Source organism: Melospiza georgiana, chromosome 4 (genome assembly GCF_028018845.1).
Source record: "Melospiza georgiana isolate bMelGeo1 chromosome 4, bMelGeo1.pri, whole genome shotgun sequence".
Lineage (NCBI taxonomy): Eukaryota > Metazoa > Chordata > Aves > Passeriformes > Passerellidae > Melospiza > Melospiza georgiana.
Window position 1 is genome coordinate 61,389,350 of NC_080433.1, and position 19,091 is coordinate 61,408,440.

At 39.3% G+C, this 19,091-nt stretch overlaps 1 protein-coding gene across 2 annotated transcripts in view; it reads right to left on the reverse strand.

The window, feature by feature from the left end:
- Positions 1–19,091, reverse strand: part of TRABD (TraB domain containing) — a 32,403-nt gene that overhangs the window by 7,490 nt on the left and 5,822 nt on the right. Inside the window, exons 2-8 of one of the 2 annotated variants that reach the window (XM_058023018.1) lie at positions 12,827–12,889; positions 10,606–10,684; positions 7,779–7,945; positions 6,776–6,916; positions 4,195–4,305; positions 2,671–2,810; positions 1,233–1,405 (exon numbers count right to left, since the gene is read on the reverse strand). In XM_058023018.1, coding sequence (XP_057879001.1) covers positions 1,233–1,405; positions 2,671–2,810; positions 4,195–4,305; positions 6,776–6,916; positions 7,779–7,945; positions 10,606–10,684; positions 12,827–12,850 — 835 coding nt within the window. In that variant the 5' untranslated portion in view covers positions 12,851–12,889. Of the gene's footprint in view, positions 1–1,232; positions 1,406–2,670; positions 2,811–4,194; positions 4,306–6,775; positions 6,917–7,778; positions 7,946–8,082; positions 8,220–10,605; positions 10,687–12,826; positions 12,890–19,091 lie in introns of those variants that run through there. The other variant, XM_058023019.1, reaches the window with a different exon arrangement.

Below are 19,091 nucleotides of genomic sequence, written 5' to 3' on the forward strand. Positions count from 1 at the left end.
TGGTCTTTGCTGTCTCCTGAACTTTCTCTGCCACTTTGGACAGCAGCACTTGGCACATAAAGTGTAACAAGACTTGGGCTCACAATCAGAGAAAAATGCTTCAGACCACACCTGTTCCTCTGAAGCTCTCTGTTAGAGACCTGGCCTCAGCAACTGCAAACCCAGGCCAGAGACATCCAGCAGTTAGCCAGCAACCATCAGACCAATGCAACATGTGCCAGCTCTCACCCTCACCTCCCATCTACCATCCATATTTCATAACAACCAAAATGTGGCTTCTGGAAGTTTTCCCCAATGAGAAATATAGCACTGTGCCACAATAAAATAACTCACAAAAAACTTTCTAAGGAATAATGATCAGGCTGCTTTCCTATGAGGAAAATTCTACATAATATATAAATATAAAATACAAGTTCTACTGTTTTGCTTTAAATATTCACCCTTGATTTTTCCAGGAAAAAAGTAAACGTGAAAAGCAGCCAGCCTCAAAATGGAACAAATCTGTATTGAAAACATAGAACTATTATACATATTTACCAAATTAGTTTTTCTAAGTTTTCTTTTTCTCAGTCTACTCTAGAGTTGCTCTAAAGCAGAACTGCAACAACAGTTCTGCACTAAAGTGCAGAACAAACACTATCTTCTTAAGATATTAAGTAAGAGGTAGCACACTTCAGTACGCTTATCTATAGGAAGGGCATGCCAATTACACATGGCAGCAGAATACTTCCAAAGATTAGTCAAGTACTATTTTTCTATATGCCTATACCTTGCTGAAATAGCAGTCACATATGATTATTACTGCCAGATCATCAAAGTTCCTAGCAGCCCAATTTACAATTATAAAAAAAAAAAAACTATGAAGAGTACTGAAATTAGAGAATTAACTTATCAAGAAACTAGACCCTCAGTAGCCAGTGACAACAATGAATTTGGTGAGAAAATGGGACAAGCAAGATAGATGACAGTCCCATACCCCTGCCTTTTGAAATGGTTGTCTGGCTAATTAGTACTTACCAGTTTTAAATAGCACAATGAGAAAGGAAACATAATTTAGAGTCTACTGCTCTAGGTGGTTTCAACAGAAGCCCTTTTTAATTTTTTTAAGCATTGTATCTTATGTGACATGTGGCATTCACGAACTGAACATCCCAGATTCCTTGAGAACTGAACTTTGTACCAGTACACAAAGAACACCTTGCTGATTATAATTTCTGCTTTAAAACAATTACTTTCTGAAGCTCGAGGTAGTTCTATCTGCTTTGCTGCTTGCTTCAGCATGTAGGTCAAGTAAATATCTCGTTCGGAGACAATCGTTCGATGAAGATCAGGGAATTCTCCAATCATTTCTGCCATCATCTGTTCCAGTAAATCCTTCTGTTTGCATTTCTCCACATCATCTTTACTGAAAGAAAGGTAAGTTTTCTCAGTATCTATTACGCTTTTAAAGGTCAACATAGAGAAACTAATGTATCAAAACAATTGGGTGTTACAACAAAACACAGTCTGCAGTTCTCTTCCCCCAGCTTTCCTCTCCAGAAGGAAAATAATCTCCATAAACCTGTAGAACTTGATACCTAACAATGCCTTTGCAGTGAAGCAAAGGGAAAGAAAAGAGGTCACTTGCCTTTAGCCAGTTCAACTGGATTTTCTCCTTTCCCACTTTAAAAGTTGGCAACTCAAGTCAGCAAAACCACTAGGGCTTCAGAGGCCAGAGTTACCGTGGTGCCCCATTTTCAGTGTGCTTCAATAAGCTTAGAAGAGCCTACACACAGCTCTTCTGAGGAAGCAGATCTGATCACTGAACACACAGATACTCTACTTAAGGAATGAAAAAGGCACACTGTAATGCACAGTCTGAGGGCATGGAGAAAGATCTGCAGGTTCCCAATGTCAATCACAGGGCCGTGAAAGTTATACACCAATTTGCAGAACAGAAAAATAGCAAACAGGCAGGAAATGCAAAAAAGGAACTGCAGGAGTAAATGTAATGAGCTTTTATTCTTTTCATAGATGCTATAAACCCTTCTGTTAGCACCCCTAGCTGTGGGTCATAGCTTGTGGCAATGACATTATCTGGTTTAGCATCACTGTCTATCAAAGAATGACGTCAAACAGGCTTCCTTTAGTTTCCAAGATGAAAAGGACACTACAAATGTCAGCAGGGCAAGATAAAGGAGAAATGCTAGCTTTCAACAGACCGAGAAACATCAACAGACTGACAATTTTGATGTTGAATTATTACTTCATTTTCCATCCAATCTCATGTTAATGGCTGGATGTGGAACTCTTAAGAATATACAAATTATTGCACTGAAGCCTTTACTCTCTTATTTAAAATATCCCCACACAGTAGTGAGAAAGATTTCATTTTTTTGCATAATAAAATAATAATTTAAAGAAATTTTTAAATCACACTAGAAATTCTTCAGCATCAAATCTTACATTTCACCTGGAAGTAATCCATTGAAAGACAAAGAAAGACCTGACAAGATCAGAAAGACAGCCTTCACTTCAAAAATACATATTATTGCAGGATAGTATGTATATTCATCCCTCTCACTAACTTCAAATTTCATTGCATCAGGCTGGGTACCCTCATACTAAAGTCAAACTGAAGAATTGAATAATCCACCCCAAACATAAAACATATGGGGTGCTTATTCATACCTGATGGGGTCAGATAAGAAGCAAAGGCCCCAGGCAAGCTTGACTTTTTGCCAGAAGGAAAGTGCAGCAATTGCTCTCTTGAATGTAACAGGGATGGGCCGGTCACCAAGGTGGAATTTACAGAAAGGTACTTTACTGGCCTGAAAGGGAAGATACAAACAACCAGTCAGCATTTCATACTGCAGCACAGCACATTCTTATTAATGAACAGTAAGGATTTACTGTGTTATACAAGGTATCTTAAAGAGCAAGATATTTCATACTTCAACATAAAAAAATATTTTGGCTTTGCAATAAGTAAAATTTACAAAATACTACTACATTACTTCATAGAGGAATAAATCCACTACACAATGCAGTTGGTATTCCATTAAATTGTAATGCCACACCCTTGAGGTTACTTGTACTGAAGCACAAAGCTTATGAGTATTTACTATATAAGATGACAGTGTGGCTCAATACCTATCTGGGCCTGAATGAAGTCCGAGGTGAACCATCATTGGTGTCATCATTTTGCTTTCCCCTAGGATTTGTCAGGATTATTAACCTTACATTTGGTCATGGTAAAAGATATTAAAGGAAGAGCTTATCAGACAATAACTGATGCCAGATATCACACGATAATGGGAGACTTGGCTGTAGCTCACCCTGACATATTTTAGCACAGTATGGAATTTCTAGAAAAATTTTTCTATGGACAGTTGTTTAAAAATTTCCAGCAATCACTTTAGAATAGGACAGAGCTAATTTTTTTTTCTTTCCTGCTTAAAATAGGAAACACTTAAAATGTTTCATTCTGGTCTAGAATGCTCAAGAAAATAAACCTTAAAGAAGTTTTCTTTTTATTAAGGATAAATATAACAAATGATTCCAGATTATTTATCAGCAATGTCTCTCAGATTTCCTTGCTAGTGCATAATTTACATTAAAATAGCAAGATACATTCTGCAAGATGGATGCACATACAGAAAATAGTGTCTCAGTATTCCCAGACAAAAAAATAAGAGTAGTGTAAAACACAGCTATGATTTAATTCCTGTATCACTGCTGGCAGTAGTACAAAAGGTGACATTAAAAGACCATACAGGACCAACAGATCAGTCAGATATTTGACTTCCCCAATCTTTGTAGATGAATGGAACAAATCAGATCTCATTAATCCTTTAGAGCTGCTTTTCACAGCCTGAAAGCCTGACACCACCAAACAATGGGACCAAGATCAATACTGAGAATTCAAAAATAATTATATAAAAGAAACGAAATCATTAATGAAAACAAATGTTTTCAGAAATATCATCAAGCAAATGCCTTATTTGAATTGCTTTCCTACCACTATGGTACAAAGATTTGTAGACATAAAAGTACAATTTGAAGCCAAAAATTGTTTTTACTACTTCATTGGCTTCAGCAGAAGTATGGCCAGAGTGCTCTTTTCTAGGCAATTGCAAAATGGTTTTATTGAGTTCAGCTCTGGAAGCAAAAGGCCAGTAATCTGACCTCAGAAAAGGCATCTCAAGTTCTCACCTCTTTGAAAGCCTCCCTGAATTCTCCTCCTGGGGCCATTCCCAACTGCTCTGTGATGTGAGCAGAAACCTTCAGAAGCAGCATTTGCATCAATCCAGACATGACTCCGTTCTGGCAGAAAAGGGAGAAAAACATGTTAAAAAAACAGGCTGAAGAATGCACTGTTCACAGAAATGAAAAAAACCATTAATTATTTTAATGAAGAAACAGCACTGAAGCTACATTTTGGGGCCAATTGCACTGATCAATACAGCCCATATGTCAGTTTTTATCATTTACCTCACTGTGTGGCCAAAGTATTCTGCCTTGCAACAAAAATGTACAAGTTTTTGTACATTTTGATTGTGTACAGGTTAAGAAAATAAAGAAGGATAGTCAGATTTTTTTAAGTCTATATTTACTCTGTGTGCTTGAAGCAGGTGTCTGAATAACTTAATGGTTGAACAGTTCTGTGGTATGGACACAGAAGGGATAGTGGAAGCAGGAAGCCAGGGAGAAAGGAAGAAAAAACCTGTCTTATCAGTTTGGCTTGAGCTAACTGGTACTGCACATCTCCCTGTTATCCACATTTGAGCCAGATACCAGTCTGCACCATGTTGCTTTGCTTAAAATGGAAAGCAAACAGGTACTTCTCCGCAAAGACTGTAAGGGTTTTGAAATTCAAGGAGGAGCTAAAGGAAGTCTGGTTTTAACCTGCAGCAGTTACTTGACAAGCTGTGGATGCCAGTGATCCACTGCAAATATGTATGTTTCATGTTAACATTGTGCTCAACTTCCAGCTTCAATTAAGACAAATGAATCCATTTTTTGCACTTAATATTTAATGTGGTTATAAAAAGACACCATTTGGGCTTTTTTCCCTCATTTCCAAACTTAAGGATAAAAATTGAAAGCAGCTTTGACTTTTAGTGTAGCTTTTGGGCCTGTCTCACTTCAATAAGAGGAGGCAACTAAGGCATAACTGAGCAACTTACCAGCTGGTCTGATGCTTATCAGAGAAAAACAAAGACACTATAATTTGGCATGAGACAGTTGGACTGTTCTTCCTGGTTTTCCCTATATAATCTATACTGTTAGTGATTCAAAGGGAAAAGGTTGGGGAATTTTTTGGTTGAGACCATAGATAAGAGAAATACATTCTTTAAAAGGCCCAATGTTCAAATTTTATTAATTTGCATTATTCCTGCAAACAAAGGAAAGGAGACTAATACTGAGCTATAATAACAGGAAGGATCTTTGCAGTTGGCTTTGGAGCCAACAGTCTGTGTTTTCTACTGTCTGCATGCAAGATCACTTCAAGCCCTGGTAGGAAGTGGTAACTGCAAAGTTGCCAACCTGACTTTACATCACAGAGAAAAAAAAGTCTGCTATTTTGTTTTCATTGTCCTTTTCCTCTTAACACAACATAAACTGTTGCATTTAGCTTTGATATAAAGAAAAAAAGTTTCTGTGCCCGTTCACAAGGTCAGAAGACCCCCAGCTATTCTGTTCCAGTTGTTGGACACATGCATTTTGGCTACATGCATCAGAATAATCCACCTTACCTACGATAAACAGATGCAACAATTCATGCAACATGCAAGTGTTTTGCAGTGTCTTTTCCTTTGATAGGGCATAAACAAAGAAAACAGGAAAGACACATTACTGCCTCCCTCAGTGAGTCAGAAAGCCAGCTCTGAGACCCTGTGTGAGCACTGCACAGCCCTGAGCCACTGCAAGGGCTTCTGCATGCATGCAGACTGTACTCCTGTGAGGGGAGGGTACACTCCTGGAAATCCCCAATTACATCAATAAAGCAATTCCAATATACAGTTACCACACAATCAAAATAACAATCTACAAACTTCTTCATCCAACTGGACACACAAACTCTTTACTACTGATCAAGCACTGCCATTCTAATCAAGTGCCCTGACATTTTTAAGTCAACTTGGTGTTGTTGCACTGTGCCTAGCTTAAAATCACTCAAATACAAGCTAGCTAAGTGGAACTGAAAAAATTTGGGATTTTTTTTTTTGCGCAAACATCCAGACATGTCCACATCAAACTGCCAGAGTAGTTATAATTTGAAGAGAATCCCACACTTTTTAGCCCAAATTTTTCCTCTAGGGCCTACTGTCAATTACAAACTACTCCAAAGACAAGTGGATAGGTAGGAATTAAAGAGCAATACACTAGGTTGAAGAAGGAATGCAGCTAAACAGAAAACACCAAAATTAAGTGCTCTTTAATAGTTGTTATGCAGATGCAGATTGCAGGAATAATAATAACATTTAAATATATTAGCAGAGCATTGCAATTGCAAAGTTAGACCTGTGTCCTGCAAATGGAGCAGCTGTTAAATGCAGGAGGACTCCTGTCAAGGTCAACAATTTGCCCAACCAATCCCCTTGTGAAAAGAAAGCCCTCAATGCTCCATCTGAAAACAGAAATAACACCCAAACCTAGATTTGCCACTTTAATAGTACTCTCACCTACATCAACAGTGTTAGGTTGCCAGCTGGTGGGAGCACTGGTTTTGATTGCAATCTGACAAATTGTTCTCAACACAAACCTTTAATTCTCACTGTAGGAATCATACCTGTTTTATAGCTTGTTGAAGTTTTTCCAGATTTATTTCTTTGGCTTCTTTTAGTAATGTCTTTTCATCCATTTTTAACATAGAAACTCTGTACTGGCACAGTTCCACCACAACTACATCAGGCTGCACTTCTTGTATTGTCTGAAAAAGATGAATTTATTTATACTGCTTTAGAAAGGAATAAACAGAAATGCAGCCAATATCAACATTTTAAAGAGAGACAGGACCTTAAAATCACATTCCAATAATAATTTTAAACTAAAAAAAAAAAAAGCAGAATAGTAAATAAGAGTTCTCCAAATAACTATGCATTGACAAAAATATTAAGGAAGGTGACAGCAAAATGTCTTAGCTACTGGATGCTTTGGGACAGGATAATGGTGAACATACTGTGCTGGGGAGGAGAGCAGGGAAGAAACACTTCAGGTTGAACTCTTCACATTCACAAAATTCATTTGATTGTTTTCTGTGGTATTTTTCCTTCTGAGACAGAATAAACTTTGTGCCAGAACTGTCAACCCTGCAACCCTGCTTCTTACAAGATTTCTGCCCCTCTACCTCCTGAATAAAGGCAGTCTAAACTGCAGAGTTTGCAGGAGGTACCATATGAAATAGTTCCTACTTGCACTAGGACTTCAGACCTATTTGCAGCTTGAGAATGGAATCCAATTGCTGTGCAGGATGGTTTTATAGCCAAATACTATCCAGGCACTGTAAGCTTCACTAGTGAGATTTCTACTTTCAACACTGATGCTGTATCTGCCTTTTTTATTGAAGGGCAAATAAAAATATTTGAGCTGGGAGACCAATGCATTGCATGAAAAATTATTACTGTAAATGTCTGCTTCTCATCCCATAGTGCTGTTTGCCCTCCAACAGCCAATTACAAAAAACAGAGCCTGAAGGTTACAGCACAGAACCAAGTCAGAGAGCTGGACTTCATTCTACTTAGTGCTAAACTGAAACATGATAAAGATGCTGCTGAAGGGCTCACACTATTTACCTTTACTACATCCTTTTTGCTGCTGTCACTGAAGTGGGCTGTTCCAACCACATACACTTTAGAACCATCCTCAGTATTAAGCTCAGTCACAGTGTTTGGTAAAGCAGGCCTTTTCTGCCTCTTCTTCAGCTTCATCTCCAGGAGGATTTTAAATGCATCTGCATCAGCTATAAATGTAAAGAAAAACAGAAAAGAAAAGCACACATGATATAAAGTGCAGGTAAGTAGAGACAGAAAATAAAAATGTCGTCACTAAACAGCAGAGCAGAGCTAAAAGGCCATTGATTTACCACTGTAATCTTACATTCAATTCTGAAGCTACATCATTGAGAGTGCCATCACTGGAGAGGCTGCCTCCAAGCATGGGTCTCAGTCCAGGTTTCCTACCCTGTGGACACTGGGACAGGTTGTCCACGCAGTTCAGTAAGGGAAAGAGAGAAGCTGTGTGGCAGGTGAGGTGGACAGAGAAGCAAAGAATACTTAGAAAAGGTATACACTAAATTAGAGAAAAAGAAAAAAAAAAAAAAAAAGCATTTTTTAAATTCTAAACCCAAAGCGTTCCATTTTGGGATTCTTGTCTATATAAACCATAGCAACACATGGACACTGGTGTGAATATGATGGCAAAGTCACCTCCACATATTGGCACATATAGGATACCTACAGTACCAACCTTAGCCTTTTCTGGGATTAACACACCAGGGATCAGTACACAAAGGAAAATTAAACCTCAAGAGATATTTAGGTCAGGAATTCATTCATTCTTCCCTAGATTTAACAACTATTTAAGATCAAAATGGTACAAAGTGAATTTAGCTTCTCTATGTCAAGCTTCCTGGAGGGAAAACAGGAGGATCTATCAGCTTTGTCACAGATGCTCATTGCCAGGTAGCCTCATTGACTGAGACACAGAAGATTTAACTCTTTAAACTCTTTATCAATGAGAAATTAAAGTTGTTTTGAATGAGTCATCTTAAAGCTGTAATGCATCTTAGGGAAAAAAATATCAAGCAGGAAAGCAGAGTTTTGTTTCCAACCAACTCTCTTTCTCTGGCAAGCTGCTGCACAAGTTAGCAGAAGTCTCAAGTGGTCTCCAGAAGCCTGGAATAGGATCATAAGCCCAGGGGAACAAAAAAAAAAAAAAAAAAAAAAAAAAAAGATTAGTGAACCGTTTGTAGGCAGGATGTCAAAGATGCAGATAAATTACAGCCTCCTACCACACATTCACTTTCTGAATCTGGTTTAGCTGTGTGGCTCTGGCCCCAGCTGTGTCCCACAAAGACTAATCTTGTAAGACTTTATGTAAAAAAAAAAAAACAAAACAACCCCAAACCGAAACCAACCAAACAAAAATCCCACCAAATTAGGAGAAAACCAAACAAACAAAAGAGAAAACCCAAACCCAAAAACCAAAAGCAACTCTTCAATATCCTTCTTAGCATTTGAGCAACCTGCTACTTCATGGTCAATACCCAAGAACATGGTGTGATGCAATCAGTACTGTCTGAGCTATGAAAATGTTGCTGCCAAAACAGATGGTGATGCTGAGGAGAAGGTAAGAAAAGCATGACTGAAAAAGGAAGTAGAGGTAAGGCTGTTGCATTTGTAGCCCTCTCAGTCACATAATTATAAAAGCAGCCATAGCAGATGAACAAAAACCCACCTAAGCAAATATCCCACCTCCCACTATGGTCAAAAGTGAATGCCTAATGGAGAACATAATACATGGGGAAGTGTGTGTAATACCTGCCTCAAATACTTTCCTAGCCTAGAGCCATTTATGATTCAGATTCCCCCAGCTGAAAGTGGTTTCTACACATTTGGTAATCCTTAAAGGGTGTAATTTCTATTTACTTTTCAAGCTTTCACCTCATACATGTACTCAGTACTGGACTGAATAATGTTTCATGTGAAGAAAAAATGTGATAGTGGTACAGCACCAGATGGTATAATTTAAGAACACAATTAAGGAAAACATCTTCAGGAACAGCTATGTTTTTTATTGAACCAACTTCTATACCTGGAAAAAAAGCCACATAAAAAATTAATCTGCTTCTTTAGGTCTGCATAGCTTTAGTCAAAGCTGTGTTTGCTCCCATGAAAGCTGAGATCCCTAGGAATTATTCAGCAGTGTTATTGTTACACACTAGTTTTCCCTAAGGTGGTTCAGAGCCTATTATTTGCCAGAAAGCACAATCTGAATGCTCCTACTGTTACAAATCAGCACCGGATACACTAATATAATAACAGTGTATCAATACAGATAAAGCAAATCCTAAGAAGCCTTTGTTTTTTTCCTCTTGAGAAATGCCTGTCATTATCTGAGCCTGCCAATAACAGGTAAGAAAAGATACTCTTCCTGGGCTTCACAAGACAGTTTTGGTTGGAATACTTGCCACATCCTGCAGTCTTGCCAAAACATTATCATGCTAGCATGGGCAAAGCTTTCTATGTGGGACAACTCATCACCATTGTATCACTAGATGCCAGACTGTCAAAGCAAACATATACTCATGCCTCACTGGCTTAGAAAGCAATAGCTAAGCTTAAAACAATAGCTGAGTGTACCTATTAAATCTAAAAATATTTACTTTTGAAAGTATGGGATCAGCAAACTGACAATCTACATGTCATTGCTCTTTCTCAACTTGATTTACACAACTGGGCCCTGAAACAAATCAAGAACAGATTAAATCAACCATGTCTTCATTAGCATCTCCTTTTTTTGCCAGCAGCCCTGTCCTTTTTAGGTAAGGCAAAGGCAAGGACATTTAGTTGAATACCCCTTCCAGTAAGATCACCCTCCCCAGCCCAACCAGAAACATACAGATATTCTGTGATATACTTGGTGCTCCCTTTGGGCCATCTCCTGGTGCATCAGAGGACGACATTGGATCTGCAGCAGCCTGTATGAAACAAATTCAAAAGGAGGCTGGGAATTATAATGAAATGTTTCAATACATCTTACCCTTTGTGAGTTTACTCAATTTGAACGTACCAATAATATTCAAGCAAGTAAATAATTTAAGCAGTATCACAATTCAAAATATCTGTGATTTTACAACTATTTTTTCCTAGCTGCCTGAGTGTGAGATAGATAAAAATGGACTACTTCATGCCTATTTTAAGAGATAAGATTTATACCTGATACAGAGTTTTAAAATAAATGGGATTCTGGATAAAAAGAACAAATTTATCTCTAACATTACTACAGTACTACAGCTACTACAGCACTTTGTGTTGAAAACTAAAATGTGCACTGATTATTTTATACCATTTGACTCAACTACCAGTCAGCATTAGTCTGTCAGGAGTCTGACAAAGTTAATCAGTACTCACAAGACTAAACACATCCATTTTAGAAGAGTCAGGCCAAGTATTTCTTGGAATAAGGCAATTACACAATATGCACATCAAATCTTACAAAATTCATGCACATGTTGACTTTATACCTATCAGAAATCAAAGATACAAGGCACCTGCAGAGCTCTGCTCTCTAAAGGAACAGAAGGCAATTGAAAAGATTCACAAAGACTGACTCTTCAATATTATCCCTAGAAGTATGTGATACAGGTCTTTGGCTAACAAAAACCTTTCTGATTTTTAATTAAATAGCAAGTTTTATAACCCGTGCATAGTATTTAAATAATTCCAGTTATTCAGCCAATGTCATTCAAGCAAGAGAGGCACAGTTAGTGCACAAAAGACTCAGAAGTAAGGGAAAGCTAAATTATAAACTACCTTTAGGCAACTACCTTAATTCAAAGTTTAATGAGGATGATTATTGGAAGAATTTGGAATTTCTGAACAACACCAAGTCAAAAAGTTAGAGACAGGATGAGAATCCATCACCATTTAAGTACTTTCCAAAGGAAAGACAATATTAATGAGTCAGCAAGCAGGCAGCCAACCTCTCCTGATGCATATCAGCTTTTTAGCTAAAATGACTGGTTTATGTACTTTGCACTTAACCTGGTAAGGTTTAAAGCAAGGCTGTACAAAGCACACCCAAATGTTAAGAGCTTTCTATAAGAGTAATTATTTTCTTCTTGCATTCCATAATGCCAAACAGGAATTCTGAGAAAATAAATCCTGAGTCTTACCGTGGCCCCACTGAAGGCAAGGAAAAATTTATGATACATTTCATGGACTAAACCCAAAATGTACAACAGCTTTATAATGCAAAGTTTAAAATAGTCACAGCAACACATCATCCTTTCACTACAAAGCAGAAGTCTGTTCATTGACAACTGCAAACTGCAATTACACTGCAAATTGCAATTACATTCACAAATCTAATTTAACACCAGCTCAGCTTTTGATCACAACATATGGCTTGACTACTGCTTGCATATGTTAAGTCTAGTCACAACAATATTTTGGAAAAATTTATCCATCTGTAACATATGGAATTAATCCTATCACTTGTGCTGGCTTTGTCATTACAACATCACAACACTGCAATAGCACAGCACTAAGCCACCATGTTAGGAATCTGCTGTCCTTTTTTCTATTAACTGGACAAAAGAACTGACATTCTTATACTTCATAAAATAAAAATTTCCTGAGTTTCACCTATTATACCAGAAAAAGGTTTTGAAATACATGGATATGAAAGAAGAAGGAAAGGAAGAGAAAGGACAGAAAAAGAATCTCAGTTTAATATGGCAAGGAACTTCAGCCATGTACAATGAGATTATTTGTATATAATCAATTTCTGTAATTTACTCACAAAACCTTTTTCCTCCTAAAGGTTTAATCTCATAGGTTAAGCGATTTTATGCAATTCCTCACTTGCAAGTAGAATAATAGAAAAGATCCATTTTAGCTTTTGCAACTGGAGGAAAAGAGAACCTGAAAAGAACCTAAATGTATTAAGAAAAATAGCATTCAGCTCTCCATTCCCATTTTAAAAGGGGTCTCACACCAGCATTCTCAGTCTTAAGACTTTGCAGAACTTGCTCAAAATAAGTGGAAGAACCTGGCTGATTCACTCTTGATCTTCCCTGCAATTGTACTGAGATACAAACTTCATCTCCAAGCCCTACCTCAGGCTGTTGCTCCTCTTGCATTCCTGCAGCGTAGGCTTATTTTCACCAACCACACAAGAACTGCAAGAAGCAAAAACAAATGGGAGAGAATTAAAAATTATTGGCATGACTCAGAATATCTGCTCAAGAATTGTCCAGGGAAAAAAAAAATATATGTCTCTATGGTCTCTAATAAAGGTTGAGTAATGAAGGCAGCAAAGTGAAGAGGCACAAATGTCACCTCTTCAACTCTACTGCCGTTAAGAGAACCAGAACAAACCAACAGCAACTCCCCCAGGTAAAACCAGCCTGTTTCAGTATGGTTCTTGAGGTGGCTCAAGCCAGAGAACGGTTTCTGCAACAGCAAAAATCTCACTCAACTCAGTCAGTAGTTCTGTCTAGTTCATATTAGTTCATATTAACAACATCAAGACAATTTTTAGGCAGATTCTAGGAATCATCTATATTTCTAATATTTTACTGCTGCACAGAATATGAGAGCAGTCACAATCTTAATATTCAACTATAGTCATACATGTTGTTTTATCTGCATCATGTGACCACACATATTTATAAAATATGCCAGGGTTAGAAGGTCAGCTAGTATCTGTGTGACAAACCCGTGAAACTGGGTTTTCAAACCCTTACTGAATGGTTTCCATGTTTTAGTTTAACAATAGGGATGAAGGAATCTTGAAAGCCCAAAGTTCTCCCTGTTGCTGGCAGAGTGCTGTGATTGGACTTGGGTGGTACCCTGAGGTACCACCATGACTACACAAGACACTGGATGCATGACTAGAGCTCATTCTGCTTATTCTCACTGCCATCACTAATACTGAAGCACTCCAAAAAAGTGCTGCTTCTTTACTGCAGTGTTTTGTGCTACCTCCATTTGAGCTATTTCACAGTATATGTGATCAGTGTTTTGTTTTGTTTTATTAAATAGAGAGAGAGCACTCCTGAACAACTTATTCATGGAATACATTTGCAGCCCCGCTCTGAGGAGTGGACAGACAAGTCTGGCTCCTGCCCAGATGAGGCTGGAGAAAAGCTGGCTGGCATTTGGGTGACAGCACACTTCAGCACACAAATGGGATGGCAATGGCAAGCCTCCCCCTTCCCCAAATACAAAAGCCTCCTGCAGTTGGATCAGTGCTCTGCATTCTGGTTTCTAGAAAGCCATTTTACTTTCTAGCTTTGCTTAAAATATGTTTCTTTAAAAGAGCATTTGCCTGGGCAGTATAAAGCAAGTGAGTGTAATTCTGTCCACTGGCACATCTCCCATCATGCAGCAGAGGGATTTCAGGATTTTGTGCCTTCTGGCTATCCACTGCTCATGGTCAGCCAGCAAACTGGGATCACAGCTGCAGGCTGGGCAAGAAAAAAGCAGAGCGGCCAAAACCCTGGCTTCCGCATGGTCTCTAGAGCAAAATCCCCATGAAACCCAACAGATTCCCACAGCTTGAGCAGGTAACAGCTACAGACACAACTCCTGAGCTGCGAGGCAAATACCTCATTAAAACAAAAAAATACACACTGCACAGAGTCCAAGAGGTTCATTAAAACAAATGACTCAAAACCATGCAAGAAGTCTGCATAGGCAACAGAAGCACTCCAGTTGTTGTGCTTCAAGGCAAAATTTTAAAACAAGGACCTTCCTGCCTTCCAAGGAGTCAAGTCAAGGAAATCTGGATGTTAGAGTAAGCTGAAATGGCAGGTGAAGCTGAACTGCTCTTCTGCTTCAGTATTTCCCCAATTTACAAGTGTGGACAGATACAGCAGAAGGAAAGCCCTGCCTTGACACCTGCAACCTGACTGGGACACACCAGCCCACAGAAACCTCATTCCAGACAGTCTCTCTGTTGTGGGGTTAAGTAAACTCAGTACCTCTTTTTATCCTGTCCTGTGTCTTGACAGACTGGCTTGACTACTTGGCTTAGACAGTAAACCACACTGGAAAGCAGGCTCAGTTTAAAAAAACACCACTTTTCCCCCCACTCTACCAAGGCATTTTTAGTTCACATGATTAAACAGCTGCAGGAAGAACTGCAGCACCAAAACTTGAGGAACAGCATGAAGCAGAGATGCTGAAACCAACTGCCCTTTAAGAAAATACTTGTTCAACTACAGCATCCCTCAGTGTACCTGATGCTCAGCTCTAGGCTTGATTCTCAATTGGTTTGTGTGCAAAATACCACAGAGTTTTTCTGTCAGTGAATCAGCTGGCCCTAAATACAACCTAAAGTTCTACACTTGATTAAGGTCTGTTGGCATTTGAAAATATGTCTCTTATCTACAGACTACTTTTCAAACTAATGAAGTGCACGTTTTGTTTTAAAAATAGACTCCTTTACAGAAGCACTACATGGTATTTTTTCCCACCAAGTGACATTTTAGAAAACATCATCCCATTTTCACTACTAACTAAATTATATATCTGATACTGGTGGGGTTGGGGGAGAGATCTTTGAAGTTTACTCAAGCTAACTCACACCAGTTTTTAACTGACCTATACCTTTGGAGAAAACAAGCTGTTTCCAGCTCACTGTTCCACTGCAGTTTTCAGCTCCAGGGAATCCATGGAACAATACTTCCATGGCCAGATGAGAGAGTGTGCAGCCACAATGACAGGCAAGTCTGCCACCTTTCTCCTTTAGGACAAATGGGTCCGTGGGAATCTCATGAGGTTTAATAAGTACAAGGTACTGCACTGAGTTGGGGCAATGCCCCATTATCAACACAGGCTGGGGATGAAGGGACTGAGAACAGCCCTGCTGAGGAGAACCTGGGGGTGCAGGTGGATGAGAGGCTGGACACAACCTGGCCATGTGCACCTGCAGCACAGAAAGGCAGCTGTGTCCTGGCCTGCATCCAAAGCAGCGTGGCCAGCAGGAGAGGGAAGTGATGCTGTCCCTCTGCTCTGTTTTTGTGAGACCCCACCTGCAGTGCTGGGTCCAGCTCTGGAGTCTCCAGCAAGAGAAGGACACTGACCTGTTGGACTGAGTCCAGAGGAAGCCACCATGATGGTTAGATGGCCAGAGCACCTCTCCTGCAAGGAAAGGCTGAGACAATTGTGTTTGTTCAGCCTGGAAAAGAGAAGGCTTTGGAGTGACCTAATTGCAGCCTTCCAGTACCTGAAGGGAGCCTACAAAAACCATGGAAAGGGACATTTTACAAGAGCTGTAGTAACAGAACATGAGGGAATGGCTTCAAACTGAAAGACAGTAGATTCAAATTAGATATCAGGAAAAAAATTCTTTGCTGTGAGGGTGGTGAGGCACTGCAAGAGCTGGCCCAAAGAGGCTGTGGATGCCCTACCCCCGTGAGAGTTCAAAGCCAGTCTGAATGGAGCTTGGAGCAACCTGGTCTAGTTACAGGAGCTTCTGTCAGCTGCAGGAAGGTCGGAACTAGATGAAGATCCCTTCCAATCCAGGATTATATGCCCTTGTTTTCAGGTGCTTAGATCTGCTCAAGTTACATTGGAGCTGAAATTTTCCATGCAGAAGTCTTGTTCTAGACTCACTAGAGTACAGGCAAGGCTGGGTACTCAGCTAGCAGCATCCTCCTCAGCAGCACTGGCAAAAGTCCATGTATTTAGGAATTAGTCAAATACCTTGGACTCCAGGCTGATCTAGTTCATCCACATGAAAGACACTATCCTTGTACTTCTGTGTATTCACACAAGGTATGTGAGTGCTATGATATTTGCAATATAATTTGAAGCCTCTGAGAGAACACCAAATGCACCTTGCTGTTACACAGATAACCAACTGAAGTGCACAAATGCGTATGCACTGCCTTTCACCATGTCCAATAGTAAGAAAAGGGGCCAATTCAGATCAAACTCTGGCATCATTTGAACAATTTACATCCATGCATTTCAAAATTTCCTGGAGTTCAATTTTCTAACCTGTGTTCTGGGCTTTTTTTCTTTTTTTAAGTTTACTTTCCTAAAGAAATGACACAAGGTGACAAGGCATCTAATTTGTTTGTGCTTGTTCACCCATAGGTGAATTTTAAACTATTTTGGCAAGCAGGGAAGAGTCTCACAATCATTCAAAAGTGCAACACATAGCACTGCTCCTCCAGGAGAAAAAGATCACTAAGATTAGATGAGGTGCTTGTGAAAAAGAGGCGGTCTGCAGAACTTGCCAGGGAACAGAAGGAAATTCAATCCCAAGCTGAAAAGCCACAGGCAAAAAAACTGTTCAGACAATTATTTACAGTGTTCCATAATAAGTACACTGCAGTATCTCATAACCTCAAGTTCTACTTACCATGAGATTTGGCATGAACATGTGAAACCAATTAAATTCCCCTCCTCCAGCTACTTCAAAGGCCTGGAAGAGCCCCTTGTGAGACATATCATACACTGAAAATCTCAGACATGACAGTGCACTTCTTTCAGATGCACTGGGAGACTCAGTTTTTAGGCACTCAAAGATCAGAGATTAGGAAGAACTTCTGTTCTCTTATCTGCCAGGAGACTGTCTGAATCAGGGATTCATTCTCCTGGTTGGAGTACTACCAAGAAAATTCCTGGAGCTAGAAGAAACAAGGAGGGGTGATTGATGATTGAATGATGATTGAATCTCCACCTCAAACACCTTTTTCCCAGGCAAATGGAATTCTTGTGCTTATTGTATCTTTGTTAGTCTGAGGAGACCTGCCATTCACTGGGCCATTAAAAACTGTTGTTTATACATACACATGTGAAAAAACTAAGCCCTTTTGCCAACTCTTGAAATACCTCGGAACCAAACAGGAGTTTTTGAGACCACCAAATAAACTGCAAACCTAGAATTTAGCCATTACTCATCTCTACTGATAGGCACACATTTCCTCTCAAGCTCTTTTTGCTCCTACAGCACACACAAGACAGCCATTGCTACTGAGAAAAGTACTGCCAAAGAGGGGCTGTATTGTTCCCATGCACATGGGCATTATTCTCTTTCCCCCAAAACAGCAAGTTCAGAAAGGAACACACAGAAAAGTTCAACATCTTCTAGCAATGCTTTCCCTGCACGTGCTGACAAAGCAGAGGCAGAAAGAACTCCCTGCCATGCTATTTCACATCAGCCCTCCAGTTTTCCTAACATAAACCAGCTTCAGCAGAACTTCCTTGCACAAAATCTTCTCATGAACTCATTTTTATAGCCTTAGTCAACCAAAGTGTTTCAGTTCCAGCTTCATATTTAGGCATCTGAAACTCTCCTAGTCTTGCGGTCTCAAGAACACAAGAGGTACATGCACTCACAAATCAGCTTCTAGCAAGGCAAGTTAAAGAACAAAAGGCCCTTTCCTGTTTAATTTCAGTGAGAAAATTCAAACACCACACAGACAGTTCATTCCAGTATCCTCCTACAGTAGGGCTAAACTTGTTCCCTTAATGTCTTGTCTAAATTTGCTTCCTTCAGACAGTGATTCAACTGAATCGATAAAAAAGCTCTCAAAAACCTCTCATGCTCCTGTCTAAAAAACAACATAGTCAGCTACTTTTTAACAAGATTTTTATTGGATGTTTTCCTCCTTCTCAGCTATACAGAAATTCAGAAGCAGCACTTTGTTTCCTCAACATGTTGACACTGTAAGAGGGAAATAAAAGTTGTCCATAGTCTTATAACTGCTCTGTATTTTCAATGTGCTGCACACACATCAGAATAGCTACTAAAGACACTAGAAAAGGAGTCACCAAACTACAGCTTGTTCCACCTTTTATTGAAAGGAACAGGCAAAAATTTCTGTATTTGATCTCCTTAACAAACAAATCTCAATTTATCTATTAGTGCTTTTGATAGCTACAGTATTCACTAACATTGCAGCAAGTACCCACATCTCTTGTGTTAATCAAAGTGTTAATATCAAAGTGTTAATCCTGTAGCCTCTGAGATAGGATTGTACATACATTCCTGCTTACAATTAAGTAACTGAGGTATATGAATGCTTAAATACGCCTACAAATCTGACCTCTGGTAGCTAAACAAGTAGTTAGAAGGCTCATGGAACTTTCAAAGCATTTCAATTTTGCGATCTGAATTTTCCTTTCTTTTTAATCATTGGTTCTTCTAGGATCCCCACACACCCCACAGGACAGCACTTCCTCCTAGTCACAAGGCACCACCACCCATCCTTGTTCCTCTGAAGTTGCTGTGGGAAAGACAAGAGATAGGCTGAGGACTGAATTTTAGAGCAAGGTGTTGAACAATAAGGTGGGAATCCTCCAGTGAGAATATAGCACACCTCACATAGGTCATGCAACAACTGAGCCAAAGCTGCCCTGCAC